This window comes from Phalacrocorax aristotelis, chromosome 15 (assembly GCF_949628215.1).
Source record: "Phalacrocorax aristotelis chromosome 15, bGulAri2.1, whole genome shotgun sequence".
Taxonomy (NCBI): Eukaryota; Metazoa; Chordata; class Aves; order Suliformes; family Phalacrocoracidae; genus Phalacrocorax; species Phalacrocorax aristotelis.
In genome coordinates this window covers 15,292,338-15,308,090 of record NC_134290.1, presented here as the reverse complement: position 1 = coordinate 15,308,090, position 15,753 = coordinate 15,292,338, and the positions used below count along the sequence as shown (strand labels likewise).

The 15,753-nt window shown below is 41.6% G+C and overlaps 1 protein-coding gene across 3 annotated transcripts in view; it reads left to right on the top strand.

Moving 5' to 3' along the window:
* Nucleotides 1–11,774, top strand: part of ZDHHC8 (zDHHC palmitoyltransferase 8) — a 116,817-nt gene extending 105,043 nt beyond the window's left edge. For all 3 annotated transcript variants that reach the window (XM_075109978.1, XM_075109980.1, XM_075109979.1), the window contains 4 exons: nt 456–573; nt 1,312–1,421; nt 4,359–5,395; nt 8,391–11,774. In XM_075109978.1, coding sequence (XP_074966079.1) covers nt 456–573; nt 1,312–1,421; nt 4,359–5,395; nt 8,391–8,562 — 1,437 coding nt within the window. In that variant the 3' untranslated portion in view covers nt 8,563–11,774. The remainder of the gene's footprint in view (nt 1–455; nt 574–1,311; nt 1,422–4,358; nt 5,396–8,390) is intronic.
* Nucleotides 11,775–15,753: the final 3,979 nt, after the last annotated feature.

The window sequence follows — 15,753 nt, the reverse complement described above, 5'->3', positions numbered from 1 at the left end:
TTCTCTCCTCTTCTTTTTTCAGTTTCTCCTGGCATGAAATAGAGAGAAAGATTTGTTTAGGTCATAAAAAAAAGCAGTGGATCCAAAAGAAGCCCCCTTGCAAGACTTTTGTGGATAGTTACTAGTTACACTCTTTGGATAGTTACTTGCTGAGAGCTGCCTAGAGAGTGCTGAAAAATGCTAGAAAACACCATTGTCGTCTACCATGGATTAACTAGCATGATGATAATGTTATTTAGCATGCCGAATAGACTAGGATAGTGTAGTTTAAATTATACTGGCTTGTTATGACAATGCCAATTTTACACATGACAGTCCTTGTCTGCAGTGGATGCTAAATCATGTTTGTCATTCTAGGTATAGGTAGTTCTTGTTCTGCAGTGCATCATGCACTCTGACACGTGCTGTTATTTAACCAAGTGGTGGGTAATGATTGATTCTTTGGTTGTTTTCAGTCTAAAATTAGCCTGGAAGGTCTGGAGGATAAAAGTATGGATGTGCAACCACCTCTCCCACCCAAAGGAGATCCAAGCAAGTACTCTGAGCTAAAAGGGCAGCTGGGGACCAGTGAAGGTACAGTTGCACGATCAGTGTTTTATTTTTATTAATAAGAAAATATTTCAGCCTCTTTAAAAGGCTTCTGGTGCGCTTTCAAAACAGTAATGGGATCTGGGTGAAAGGTTTTTTTCTATTTATAGGAATTCTGAGCTAGGGGAATAAACAGCAGGGAAGGGAGAGAAAAGTCAGCTTGAAGTGGTTCGTTCAAGCCTAGGTTGGATACTTCATACCAGTTTTGCAGAGTTTTTAAACACCTTCTTAAATTTTTGATCAATTTTGAAATGAAAAATGTAATTTTGAACTCAGGAATGAGAAATATTAGCATGAAATGCTTAGGCATTACAAACTGAATTATTTCATTTATGAAAATATGAAATTAAGGCCTTGATACTATTAAAAAACCTCTTTTTTTTTGGGGGGGGGGGACACGGACGACACAAAACTAGTAGCTGAATTCATCCCAAATATCTAGTATTTCAAGTTAGAGAAAAATTACTACTCACCAAAATATGCCACCCCACTTAATGTATTATACCTGTTTCTTCTGTTCAGATTGCTGATCTGGCAGCAATGTACTATTATTTCCACGGGAGCCCCATTGATTTTGGTGGAATTCTGCACAAATGTACACCAAGTTTTATTCTTTCCAGAACAGATCTGTTCGCAGAGCACTGTGGATAGCAAGGCACTGGGGTGATAGCTTTCCGTCCACACATTTTAATAGAAAGTCCTTTTTTCCTGTTTCTTTTACAGAAGGTGGCCTTTCACCTAAACTTATCAGCCCTCCTACACCTGCCATGTACAAGTATCGGCCAGCTTTCAGCAACAATCCCAAAGTCCACTACCATGCTACAGCTGAGCAGGTGAGCGAGCCTAGGAGAATCTGCTCCCAGCTAACACGGGGCAGCATGGAGCTGAGGACGAATTCACCGCAGGGGTCTAGTGAATGTCAGAGGATAAAAGTAAATAAAAATGCTTGGCACTGCGCAATAGTGTATATCTTCACTATGCTCCTTATGAAAACATGTCCGCTTTTGCAGCTTTCCTCTGTTGAGCTTGACACGTCCGCCCTGCTGACAGGCGTGCACTGCTGCTTTGCCAGTGCCTTGGCCTGATCCTGAGATGCTGAGAAGTGTCACCTCCCATTGGCTTCTCCTGACATAGGTGCCAACTCACATGCACTTCAAAGGGCTGGGCATGCTTAGCGCTTTTCTGGATCAGAACTTTTAGCCAACAGACAACATGCTCCTTGAGGCAACATTCCTTAAGATGTCAGCTTGCAAAACAGAAAGAACTTTTAAACCATCCTAATAGATATTTTAGTTAAAATTGATGGAAGATTCCTCATGTTTGACTTTGACTTTCCTTAGCACCTTCTCAGTGCATTTGGGTTATATGGAAAAAAAAAAAAACCAAACCATCCTAACACTTGGCATCATTTCCTCCTATCAAGAAAACCGAGGTGCAAACAATTAGAGAGACTTGCTCTGGAATTTTAACTGTTTTCTCTTTTGCTTAGGAGTTTTTAAACAGTTTACACTGTTTCCTTTGGAAACAGAGTGCAAAACTAAGCCCACTGCTAATAGGCTTGTTTTTCTCACCTATTGCTCATGGATTTGTTGCAGATATTCCTTGCCCACCCCAGAACCTGAGAACGGCAGTTTGAAAACCACTGCTCTAACCTGTATATTTGCAAAATGTATCCAAGCCTTCACACACCAGTGGAGATACCCTTAAAACACACATACCACACACGATGCAGGTTTCTTACAATTAATTTCTTCGGGTCCTCCAGTGTCACCCCTGCAATAACAGGGTGATATAAGTAAGGAAATGAAAATATGGTAGAGATACGTCATTGACTGCAGCAACCCTGGAATAAGACAGAATGTTTCTTAAATGGTAAAGAAAACTCTTCTACTATCCTTCTTGTTTGGAAAGAAAGATGGTGATAGATGGTGGAATTCCAGCTACCACCAGGTTCGAGTTTTAGTCTTACTGCAAGAATTGTAAATGTTATTCTCGGGATTTGGCCACTTAATGAAGAAAAGATTGGCATATGAAAGGGAACATAAGAACAACAGTGTGATCACTGTATCCAAAAGGTTTCATATCCTATCATCTTCACTTTATTACATGAGAAATGGCTTGACATCACATTCAAAATATTCTATTTACAGGCATTAGCTAGCAATTTTGAGCTGTGTAAGCAACAGTATTTTGGGTCATGATGCCAAAAGTCAGAGAGCCATGGAAGGCAAGCTTGTTTTATTCATTCAGTACGTAGCCATAGATGCAATATAGATACAGGATAGGTTCTGATTAGGCCAGGAGACTGGGCAGCACTATGAAACAATAACAGGGTACAGCATCTTCACTCTGAGGGCTGCTGTTTCAATCCTAAGCTAAAAAGATGTTGCTACTATAGGCTGACTTGTGCAATTTTATGGTAGTCGCAACTTTCTAGTAGTCAAGTGGGAATATTACAAAATGAGGTCAGCTGGCAAGCTGATAGGATAGCCTGCATTTGTCTGCCAAGCCATATCTAAGTATAAGGTACAGAGGGAAAGAGACTGGCTGGCGTGAGGAATATTATGCTGTCTCTTCTGTATCAGTTCTTCAGCTTGTCAATGTAATTCTGCTTTTGAGCAGTGAAAGCTGTTAGGGAAGAGGGATCGGGGCACAAATATAAGCTACATCATTGCTCTCCCCTCCTCCTTTACAGGCTGTCACTTGGTCTCCTTTTTCCAGAGAAGGCCAAATTTAGCACCATGGTCTGGAAGATAGTGAGCTGGTTTGCATATTTCCCTATCTTGCAGCTCAAAGAAAAAAAATTGAAGGAAAAATTCAGAATAAGCCAGATTTTTGCCAGTTAGGCTTTTTTGGATAATTTTCCTTTAAAAGAAATTAGGTAAAGAACAAATTGCATTGAGTGCATTTCTGCTTAAATATGTGACTGATAATAATTCTTTGTTTGCAGAGCCAATGTAGCCAATTTATTGTACATTATGGCAAACTCTTCCTTAAAAATAACCGCAAAAATTATTTGCTTAGCACAGAATGGTGTTTTAAGTGAACAGAACTGTAAGCAATCTTTCACAGAATAAATCAAAGTGAAGTCCTATCTGTTTTCAGTGCACGTAAATAAACTATGGTCTACCTTTCCTTCTCTGATGTGGCCACTCTCTCCTACACAGGCAAAAAACAAAGAGAAAATTGCTTCATTTTGTTGTCTAAATGTTGGGAAGCAGCCTTGCTGCTTTAATTTTGCTTAATTTTGAAGACCTATGACCAGAAATTCAGAATTACTGAATATTCTTAGCTCTGAGTAAAGTTGATAAGAGTGTGCTGGTCCCCAGCGTGTTGAAATGAAGCCAAAAGTATTTCTGACTGCACCTGCAAAACCAGACATCCCTCAACTCAAGAGCTATTTGTAGAAAACTTGAAGTGCTTTTCCCAAGGGCAGTACTATCAGATTGCAATCTGATCTACCTTGGCTGAGACTTGGGTCTCAGTTTAGAAGGGTTCTCATTCTGTGTTTTCAGTGTTCACGTATTGACATATCTATTACTGTCAATATGATTTAGCACTTATTATTAATAATTCCTCCTTGCTTCTAAGGTGCTTCTCCATACGCTGAACAGGATTTAGGAGATTCCTTATAATGAAGCTGGGTCATAGCTGGGCTGAGAGTCTGAGAGAAGACCTCCAGCTTGTTTCTTCCTGTGCACTCACCACGGAGAGCAAACCTGTACTTACATGTCATTGGCTTCTGTTTCTCATATTCACCTCTGTTTTAGATCACCATGCAGGAGGGACACAGTCAAGGGGCTCTGATAGAAGAGGATGGCGGGAGCCTTGATTACCAGTCCGAACCCAGCTTGGACATCCCCAGCTACCGGAAAAGCTCCCTCCACAAGACCTATCAGTCTTCCCCACTCCAGATAGATTCCTTTGCCATCAATTCACGATCCCTGAGCCTGAAATCTGCTGGCAGGAGAGGGACAGACAAAGTGCCCCTTCATCCAATAAAGTCTGAAGGGGCGGCTTCCACCCCTTACAAAAGCATCTTTTCTCCCAATTCCCTGTCAAACAGAAATGGGAGTCTTTCATATGACAGTTTGCTAAACCCCATGTCGCCCTCGGGGAGAAAGTGCATCACCCATTCTGCGGTCAGCTCCGTTGGGTACCATTCCCCATATTTATCAGCCAAAATGTGCCATCTACGGGGGAGCGAGCTGCAACGCCAACCACCGCAGAGCTTCAGCCCAGTGCTGGGGGGTCCAGCTCCACATCAGCGAGACCCCTCCCCAGTCCGCTACGATAACCTTTCCAAAACCATTATGGCATCCATCCAGGAGAGGAAAGAGATGGAAGAGAGGGAGAAGCTCCTCCACTCACACCCTGATTCAGTGTTTGCAGACTCAGGGGTCTATGACACCCCTAGCTCTTACAGCCTTCAGCAAGTCAGCACACTCTCTGAAGACCCACGCAGCATGGCAATGAGATACGGATCTAGAGACAATCTGATGGCTGCTACCAGTTTTAGCACAAGGAACCCTATACTGCAGTCCTCAGTGTCTTCACTCTCAAGTGCAATGACAAGAGCACCAAGGACTTCCACAACTTCTTTGCAAGCTGATTTAGCCAATAATAATGTCCAGTCCCATCAAGCACTACAGGGCAGGGTGAGCAATGGCTCCTACAAATCCCCAGGCCACCAGGTCCCGTCGTCCCCCACAGGGATGCCTAGGTCACCCTCTTACGGAGGCCCAAAGGCTGTCTCGTTTGTAAACACTGTGGAAATCACAGAGGTGCAATCAGTGGGAGCACAAAGGTACGTACTGCTTTAGGTGCTGCTTAGCAATGTGAATCTGTTTGCAAGCAAGTGCAGAGCTCTTCGCTGGAGGCATGACCCAGATTACGTGTTTGCTGTAGGCCAGCAAGGGTGGGAGGCTTGTGGGTGCTCTTCGGTTCTGCGACACCCTCATAGCCACCTCATCATGACAAAATGTTTGCACGTTTGCTGTAACTTGAACTTCAGGTGGTCAATTAAGTTATAAAAGTCATAGTTTTAGATCATAGACATGATTTAGTGTCTTTGCTGAATTGGATAATTGTTTGCAAGATACGAGGCAGATTATCCCTCCTGTTATGCACAAAAGGGTGGAGATGTTTTAGCTCGCAGCCTAAAGGGAGGCTGGACCCAGCCATTGCTTGGGCACAGAGGCAAAGCTGGGATCACAGCACGTACAAGCAAACCCTGCACTAAGGGAAGCAGGGGCTGAGATCAGTCCTGGGAATTGTGCTGGGCATAGAAGCTCTCTATTTAGCTGTGTTGGGTGTCCCATAGTACAGAACTGGTGATAAAAGCACAAACCATCTTGGCATTGCCTGCCTCATACCGCCTCAAGGAGGGCCTCACTGCCTCCTTCCTTTCTGTGAGAAAGCAAGGAGAGAGAGGATTTGCTGTGCTGAGAGCCTGAGTAAGTGGTATCTGAGCAAGATCCTCAGCTGCAGCTTCTGCATGTGCTTATCTTCCTCCCTCTTCCTTCTGGAGACGATAGGGCTTGGAAAGTTTGAAAAGAGCTACGATCCCCCCGAGGATGCGGTATTTCAGCCAAGTTGGGGCCTGGAGGGCTTATCAGAAATATCTAGGTTTTCTCTGGATCTGGCACTTACTGCACTATGCTGTCCTCTGGTTGAGGTCCCACGTTTCTTACTGCAGTATTATCCAACATTTTTGAGAAAGTTATTGAAATATGGGAGAACCATTATTGTAGGTCTCTTGAAGTTTAGTGCCAGCAAGTTTTTCCTCAATGTTTTCAAGTGAATTGTAGTTGTTAAGATGATTTGTCTACTGGTGGGAGATCTAACTTTGAGGAGCCATTTTTTCTTCTTCATGTGTGTTAAAGAAACGAGTCTCTCTCAGTGAAAGAAAACCTGTAGAATTTCTTTTGCCTCTCTGCCCTCTGTTTGAGACCTGGATGTGTCAGCTGCTGCTGTAGGAAGGATACTAATATAAAAAGCTGTTTGCCTTTTCTTAGTCTCTGGTTCTTGGTTATGCTGTCAGCCTGTCAGTCCCACTGCTTTTACGTTGTGCTTGTTTAAAATGTAGAGCCTGTAAATTCACTTCAGTTCAGCTCTTTGAAGTAATGAAAAATACAGCGTCTGGCAAAAGTGGTCTAGCTATTAAAATAGCTACAGATCCCATCAGATGTTAAAGAAAGTTGGAGACATACGATACAATTGCAGAGGATCTTTTTTTTACTGAAGTTCCTGAAGGCAAGTACCTAGATTAATGAATAAATAGATGAATAAACTCTGAAGTTTTTTACCTGGTGAAATAAACCTCCCACAGGCACTCTGTGCTTTGTAAACCTAGCACATTTTCTCTGTCAGTAACTCTACAAATGAATTTCCCTTCTCCCCTCTCCCCTAACACTCTCCAGCTCCCTTCTGCCTTGTTTCAGGATGCAGACTCTGTTCTTCAGGAGAATTTCAGCGCTGTATTAGGGCTTTTATAATACTCCGGTGAGGCAAATGTAGAATTTGGTCCCTGCATATTTTGGCTGTTTGGGGATACAGCAGCATTTTACAAAACCACACAGTATTTTTAATATATTTATGTATGTGTGTTTTGCTGGTTCAGATAACGACGACTCCATTCTTTAGTGCATGCACAGCTTAAACACGTAGCAGAAGCCGAGATGGTGTGAGCTGATGGACCTGCTGCTCCAGCTCCAGGGTACAGCTGTCAGACCAGGTTGCCACATAAAAAGCGCTTTTAGTTTTGGAGCTATTCTGAGCCTATTGAGAGCTGTGTAAAAGTCCAGGGTAGTTTGTTTTGTTTTGCAGACACATGTAGAGAAAAAAAGTGCCGTTTGAATACAGTTAATCCATTAAACCCTCTGGCCTCCAGAAGAAGTCAGGGTGGTCTGAAATAGCTCAGGCTGCCTCAGTCTGCAGGCAGACAGGTGTTCATTTCTGGAAGGTATTTCAGACCCTGGTCACTGCTGCTGGCATAAGCCAGTCTTAAACTTCAGGCTGAGGCAAACCCATGCAGACATCCACTGTGCAGGAGTAAGATGTGAGAAGAGAGCAGACCCCAGTTGCGCTGGCACTTCCAGAATGTACACAAGTTCTTTGGTAGGCTTTTATCTAATTACTTTGTGAGTCCTGGGGACGAGACATGTTAAGCTTTAGGGAGTAGTGGCCTTGATTTAAAAGATCTTTTCAGGAAAGCCTGTTGTCTATGCTCCCTGGCAGTAGGTCATAAGAAAGAAAATTATTTTAAAGCATCCATCCCGAATATGGTCTGTAATTACAGGCATCCTAGAGCGCTTCTGACCTGATTCAGTTTGTGTCTTCTGTCATAAAGAAGTCTTACGCTTCACCTCTCTTACGTCTTTCAGAGATCAGCAATATAATTTTGTTTAACTGGATATTTAACTGGGAATTGTTTTTTCTGAGTGTTTTATTTCTGGTAGTAAGACACAGTTTGGCTTAAGGTCAAGAGGGGCGACAGTTAAACCCTCCTGCATCCTACAAATGCTTATACAATTAGTTTGGTTCAACAAAGCATTTAAGCAAGTAATTAAATGAATGAATATTAGCGGGGTCTGGTCCACTAATCTAAAGGCCAAATGAATTCTCTCATTTCAGTGGCTTTTCATCAAGTATATTGGCTTCAACCAGGTTGCTCCCATGCTTGAATATTTTGCAGCACTGGGACTAGGGTAACAGGGATAATTGTGCATCCTGAATGAAGCCATTCTGCTATCATGCTTTGGTCACTAACATTGCATCTTTTGGTATTGCTTTTGATGCAGGGATGACATGCAGTTGAAGGCACCTCACAGTAAAATAAATGGACAGCCAAAAGGAATATCCAGGTTGGGTTCAACATCAAGTTCCCAGGGGACGCCTGTCAGCCCTGCTAGACACTCAAACGTTAAGAAGGTGTCTGGAGTTGGTGGAACCACCTATGAAATTTCAGTGTAAAATAAAATTAATTAAAAATAAAGAGCCATCCACTCAGCCAGCCATGAAGCTAGGAGCACTGTGAAGACTCAAATAACAACAAAGAAGGAGCAGCAGCAGCCGGCCACTCTCCTTTTCTTGTTTTGGGTTTGTTCTGCTTTCATCTTTCTCTTTTGGCCAAAAACCAGCTGCAGCCTTATTCTTGAGGGAATAAAATTGTACAGTCCATACACTCTTCTGAACTGAGAGGTGGGAACTGGCTACGGCCTAACACCACAACCACAGAGCGGATTTCTTTCATGCAAGAGAGCGCTAAAGCCATTGTGCGTGCATCTGTCCAACAAACCTGTTGTGTACCAGTTGTGCTGTGAAAAAGTATGGTCGGTCCAGGATCACTCAGTTTCTCCCATGCCCCTTCCCAGCTCTTCTGGCCAGCGATGTGTCCGGCAGGAGTCAGAGGCCCGACTGCTGTTTTCCTACCAACACGGAAAGCAGGCTCCCTGTGCTGGGCAGCCTGCGTGTGCGAGAACTGCTCTGTGTCCCCCGGGCGTTGCAGGCCGGGGTCCTCCTCCTGGGAAGGAGCAAGGCAAGGGCACTTGGGCCACGAACGCCGTGTCATCTTTAAAAGCCTCCCTGGTCCCAGATGGGAGCAGGAGAAAGGATAGCAACAGCTTCTCATTGTCTGCCGTTCGCCTCCCTGTGTGTGAAATTGCGCGTGTGTGTGTGTGCGCGCGTGCGTGCTTGTCTCTCGTGGAAAAGGACCACAATACCAGTAAGGATCTTCCACTCTGACCTCTTGCTCCCTCTGGTTTTTAAAAGCTTCTCTGACTCGGAGACAAAACCAAGCAGATAAAAAAGGAAATGTTTGGATGGGAACATATTTTAAACAGCCATCAGCTGCTTTCCCTGCACCCTCTTTATTACCTGTTGGATTTAGGCAATAACATGGTTTACTGCCTTGCCCTGGTGCCGTCTGTGTAATCCTGCAGCAAGGTTATCATGATCTGTTGAATTTACAGTGTGTGTAACTGAGCCAAGCATACATCTAAAGGATATAAATTTTCTGTCTGCCTAATTACTAGCACATTCCCTCTGGTCGTCAATACTGTTAGACAAAGGATTTTCCATTTGGTTTTTTTTTTCCCCTGGGGAACAACTTTTTAAAATAGTATCAATCAAACCTATTTAACATTCTGAGGTCTCCTTTTCCTGTTTCCAGAAAACTACATTTACTTTGTTGGATTTAAGGACAACTTTACTGTTAAAAAAAAAAAAAAAAAAAAAGAAAAAAAAAAACAAGAAAGGGGTGCATTACTTTTGTCACAAATACGAGGACTCTGGCAAAGCTAATTTTGGGACAAATGGAAATTTTTTTCCATTCCTTATCTGCTTTTCCTTCCCATTCATTTACCACCTCAGAAGTCAAAAGTACTGAGATCTGGACCAATGCTATCTAGCCAGATCATGTGTGCAGTTAAGAATATCCTGAGCGACAGTTGCCAAAGTCACTAAAAACGATCATTTATCACTGAGCCAATCAGCACACAAAACCTCAACTCCCTACCTGGTTCTCCTGGTGAATAGTTTTGACTAGAGAGCTAAGTTCATCCTTTTTCAGGATATTTGTTTCAAGGGGTTGAATCCTTCAGTCCTTGACTCTAACGGAGAGCTCTCCAGATATTTGGTAGCAATTCAGAATGCGTTGATAGCATCTTACGTGTTCTCATGTATGTTGAGATTAATTATTCCAGAAGGCAAATATTGACAGTTTTGCCTGGTTAAAATTTATCTTTTGATTTGATAAATCTTGACATCTGCTGCAATACATACTTATTACGTCCCTTGTATATCACATCATTTTTTGGAGAGGAAGGTTGAAGAGAATGTCAGAAAGTTAATCATCTCTCTGTGTAATGCTCTATGTTGCCTGAAGGGAGAAACCTGGAAAGCAACGCAGCTGCAATAGGCCAAAGTTATGGGAGAGCGATCTAGAAATCAGTGTGCAATTTACTGCCTTGATGATATTTTAAATGCCTACTGTAGGGACGTTGCAGAGCAGAGAAGCAATAGTCTTTCTATGCAGATTTGCTCACTGGCATGTAGAATGTTATCTTTAGTTGGAGGCACCCTGGTGCCAGGAAGATGCTGGCAAACTGGATCAGGTACAGATGGAGCAATATATATTAAAAGTCTGGACGGGCTGGCTGATGAGAAGATTTAAAGGGCTAAAAACATGTCACTGGCTAAGCAATGAAGTGGAAATTGAGTATCATACTTTCACAAACATGTTAGTTAAAAGATGTAAAACCAAAGGTAAATCAAAGGGTTGTCACTGGTAACCAACGGTTTACATTTAGAAGGGGGCAGAAAAGATGGAGGGGAAGGAGCAGTGGAATAGTCTTCCAAGGCAGAGTATTGGAGACTAACTATCTAGGACAGTCAAACTGTATTTGGATAAGTCATTAAAAAAAATTCTGTAAGAGGTGAGCCTGCAGGGGCAAGGGGCTAGACCAGATGGCCTTATAGATTTCTTCCATCTTTAACTGTTACTAATCTGCAACTCTACCCTGATGTTAACTCCTCAGGAAGATGCAGTACTTCCTCAAGGACTGGAATTCACTCTGGTGCATAGAGTATCCACAAGACTTACTTGTTTTTAAAGTATCACGTATGCCACGTGTAAGCCCTGAAAAAGAGGGGCTATGTGGCACACTGAATTTGGGCTAGGGAGCTGGACAAGGGCACATTTTGTCGTGTATCTTTGAGTACGTACATGACATTCATGCAAGCAAGGCTGAAAATTTGCACCAGTGTAATATTTGAGATTTGCATCCCAGTGATGCTCCACTTTGATCGTTCTTTCTCCTGCATTTATAAATGAAAAAGCTACTGAGGAACTTGAAGGGCCAAAGAGCCTTTGAAGTTAACTACATTAGTTCATGAGAGAATTTCTCAGTAAGACTAAACACAGTATTGTGTGTATAAAGCACTAATATCCAGGGTTATTTTGACACAGTTCACGAGGGGTAAGGGAAGAAAGCATGAATGCACTGTGTCATTACAGGTTCGGATGTAAGGATTATGTATTTTGTGAGTAGTTTTGCCCACAGCTGGGAGACGTTCGACTTGTTAATAGGTTTACAATGGTACCAAAGCATTTTTGTTTTTTCCTTTAGAGGTTTGCATATAATTCAGTGCACGTAGCCTGGAGTAAATTATTCAAATCTTCTGAAAGAATAATCTCAGCAGAACTGTTAACAGGAGATTGCATGCAGCACATCCAGCCTCATTTCCATCCAAGGCACTGAACACGCAGCTATTTTCTCATAAATGTAAGTGTCTGCTTCCGTAGCTCCTGTTGCGGGACTGGGGACCTATTTATTGAGTGTAATTGTGGAGCAGAATCCAGCCCAAGTTAAAGTATAGTTCTTCAAGCAGTTTACAGTTTAGCAGTAAGGTGGTTCTGCCCAGATAGTCTCAGTTTTTACAGACACTGCGGGCCAAATCTTCAGCTGGTGTAAATTGGTGTGGCTCCATCAAAGCTCATTTAAGTGATGCTAATTTACAGTAGGTGGGGATCAGCCATGAAAACCCAGCACAAGTTAACACATCTTGTAAAGTAGCTTCTTTCTTTTTGTCATGTTTATTTCATGTTTCAGAAGTCTTAAATCTTTTCAACGTGTTTTTATTTTTAGCTGTGGATTGTATTACTTATTTAAAAAAAACAGCAATAGATTTTGTTTAGTTTATGCATCAGTTTTCATTGCATATTGCATTTTATTAGCCGTTCGTTCCCTGTTCATATGCTCCCATTTAGCCTCCAGGTTTTCATTGTAGTACGATCTGCCTTGAAAAGTTGGATCTCTGTATCTTTAATTGTATAATATATTGAGTATTATGAAATTAAATGTACCTTACTACATGGGTGGGAGAGAGAGGAAATATTTTTACTTGAAGCCTTAATATTTTCTTTTTTTACTACTTTGTTTGTTGACCTCATAGGAAAGTCTGAATAGCAAAGACTTTGAAACTCTGGGCCAAATACTGCACTGATACACAATCAGCATTTGGCCCCCTGTGTCAAAACTGGATGCAGACATACCCTGAAGTGAACAAGGGAAAAAGCCTCAGGGTGGCATATTTTCCTGGAGATCATTAATACAGCCTCAAAATGTGTCCATAAGCAAGTACGTTAAAGAAGTTTTCAAGTCTTGAGTTTTTAAGAAAGGTGATAGCAGGAACTGCCCTAGTATCTTACATTTGCATTTTCTTTTAAAATTAAACAAAACAAGTGTAATTACTTAGTTTGGTTCAAGTCGGCTCTAAGGGTTGCACAGAGCTATGTGTTAGTAGCAGTGTGCAGCAAATGAACCGTGTTGTGTTGCTGTTCTAAAATTGCTAACCAAGCATAACGTTACGTCAACTTGGCCTAAGATAATCACCTCGCGGGTGTTATAACGGACGTTCCTCAGATGATGCCTATTCTCCTATAAGCCTAATGTGGAAATTGCAATGTGGTTTTCTTTGGACTATATCTATGGTCCAGACTAGAGATATAGATATAGATATATATATATATTCAATATTTTTTTGTGTGTGTGGGAAAGATGGGGTCAAGGTTGCTGTCTCTGACAGTCTGGAAAGTTAATGTCGAACCGTTTTTATGGTCTGTATTTCACCTGTTCTGCCACCTTGAATTGTTGGAATGTATCTGTGCAGGCTTTGTGGAGCTCTGTCTGTAACCTTTTTTGTGGCTCTCATAATACATATATATTTTTTAAACCTTTGAGTCACTTCAGTATTTTAAAGTGTCTGGTTTCCCCCGATGAGTTACAATGCTTCATGGTGCGCTGCCTTCTTTCGCTTCCACTTGTGCAAAATGTGAACTGAAATAGTAGAACTGGGAAGGCCGGTTCCAGTGCAAAATCTGCGGGTGAGAAAATATTAAAAGAAGTGATTGCAGGTCAAGTCTCATTTTCGAGGTGCTGATGGCAGAGTAGAAAATATGCTGAGTCTTTAAAGGAGTGTCTGCTAGTTGTGACCAATGGATCATGCTTGTGAGGCCACAGTTAAGTGGTCCATGAAAGAACACTAAACAAAGTTTTCTATAATGTTTTTATTAAAGTTGTGGGGTTAAGAGGGATCCTGTTGTCCAGCACAATTGTGAAGTAACTGTGTAAGTAACTGTGGAAAAAATGCTATATTGGTACTTGTTGAAATGGTCCATCTAGGATATCTGGATTTATACATCCCAAAGATGTTCAATTTTTAATCTTCATCTTCATCTTCATTATCTTCATCTATCTATCTGTTTCTAGTCTTCGAAAATATGTCCGTTAGATCTGTAAGACTGGCTTATAACACACACAGTTGTCAAGCCCTCCTAACAGCAGCTGCTGCAGGATTTCTGATGCCATGATTTGCATATATAGGCTAATTATATTAAGCAAGGATCCATTCAAGCATGTTCATTATAAATGCCAGTCATTTATGCCAGTGTGCTGTCGTGTCTTCACATGGCAGAGGTTACCTTATATATAAAATGGCTAAAAACATAATCACCAGGCTCCATTGATGCACCAGACAGAATTACATATGCTCCTCATTTGGTTTAGTACATTTTATTTGAAGACATCTTGCCTTACGGTGATCTTGGCTTTCTTCTCTCTAAGTAACAGATAAATTATCCAAGTTTGTATTCGTTTCTCCATTATTGTTATTTTTTATTCTGCAGGACAAGTTTCAGTTCACATTTTGGAACATAATAAGGAGACACAAAGGAAACTATTAATACAGGTGAATATATCTTCTAAGAGAGGAGCAGTTATATGATAAATAGATTAGAATTACTGTCAAAATAGGTTTTGTTCATCTTGTCACAGTAACATGAATTTTAAAGTAAGGCTTATTTCACAGCTGATAACTCTGTAACCCTGAAACATTTTTAAAATGTCTTGGTTAGACATACCAAATTATATGAAAAAAATATGATCTACTTTTACAGATTAAAAACAGGCCTAGAAAAGTGATGGTACATTTTACAGTGCCTTATATATTTGTGTATATATAATGCCTATATGTATATAATGTATACATAACTGTGTACATATATTCAAGTAAGACTAGTTACAAGTGTCCCTATCTGATGTATTTTAAATGGAACTGATCTGTGTTGATAGAGAAAAATATGGTTGTATCAACAGCAAAATACAAAATCAAAAATGCTTGCTAAAATGTAAGCAAATAAAATAGACTGGAAAGAGTGTTTCTGCCAGTGGTTATGTTCCAGGCCATGGAGGACTGGTAGATAGACCCACATGTTTAAAGGGATGTTCGGAGAGAAGGGAAAGCAGTGATGGAAGCTTGGAGAAAGTGGAGACTATCTAAGAGCATGAGGGATGCCTGAGAGCCGCCCAGGGCTCAGACCTGTAAAGGAGAGGTGCGGGAGGAGGGGACGGGCTGTCTTTCAGGGGAAGCTGAGACCTGAGATGAACCATCAGAAACCACCTCAAACAAGTGGCCTTGAGAAAACTGGCTCTTGGCCATGACAAGAAGAATCCTTCAGTCCCACTGGCATTGATGGTATTCCACCAACTCTTTCAAATGGGCAAATTGATTCCTAACCCCTAAAGTGTTTTTTTTTCCCTGCCAACAGGGGTGCAACACCCATGACGCTAGCTAGATACGGAGCAGGGACTTTGCCAGGCTTCAGGCAGTGGACCTTATCTAGAGAGAGAAAAGTGGCTTCAGTGGAAGAGACTCTCATCTCCTGACTGTAAGGAAGATTATTCATGTTTCCTTTCCCTTACAAATTATTTCATGCGTCCCTGTGTGGATTTTTCAGGCAGTAATTTTGCCATTTATTTGCAAGGAATATTAAGCACTGACAGAGCCTATCCGTATGGTATTAGATCTAGAATATATCTGGCCTGAGATGGACAGCATACGAAGCTATGTGAGCACTGTGGGCAATGCTGAAGTTTACCAATATTTCTAGACTGTGTTAAGATACTTTCTCTATCCAGTCCTCATTAATCAAACTAATTTCTGCATTTGTGGGCATAGGCCAGTTTGGTCAGATTATGTGGCAGAAGTGCACAACATAACTTATGCAGCAGATTCTGCTAGTTCTTGAGCTTTTCTAGGAGTTCAGTTGCATTTTAGAATAATAGGGGTACCACAGGTAAGTCTTGTATTTTAAAAAATACCGCC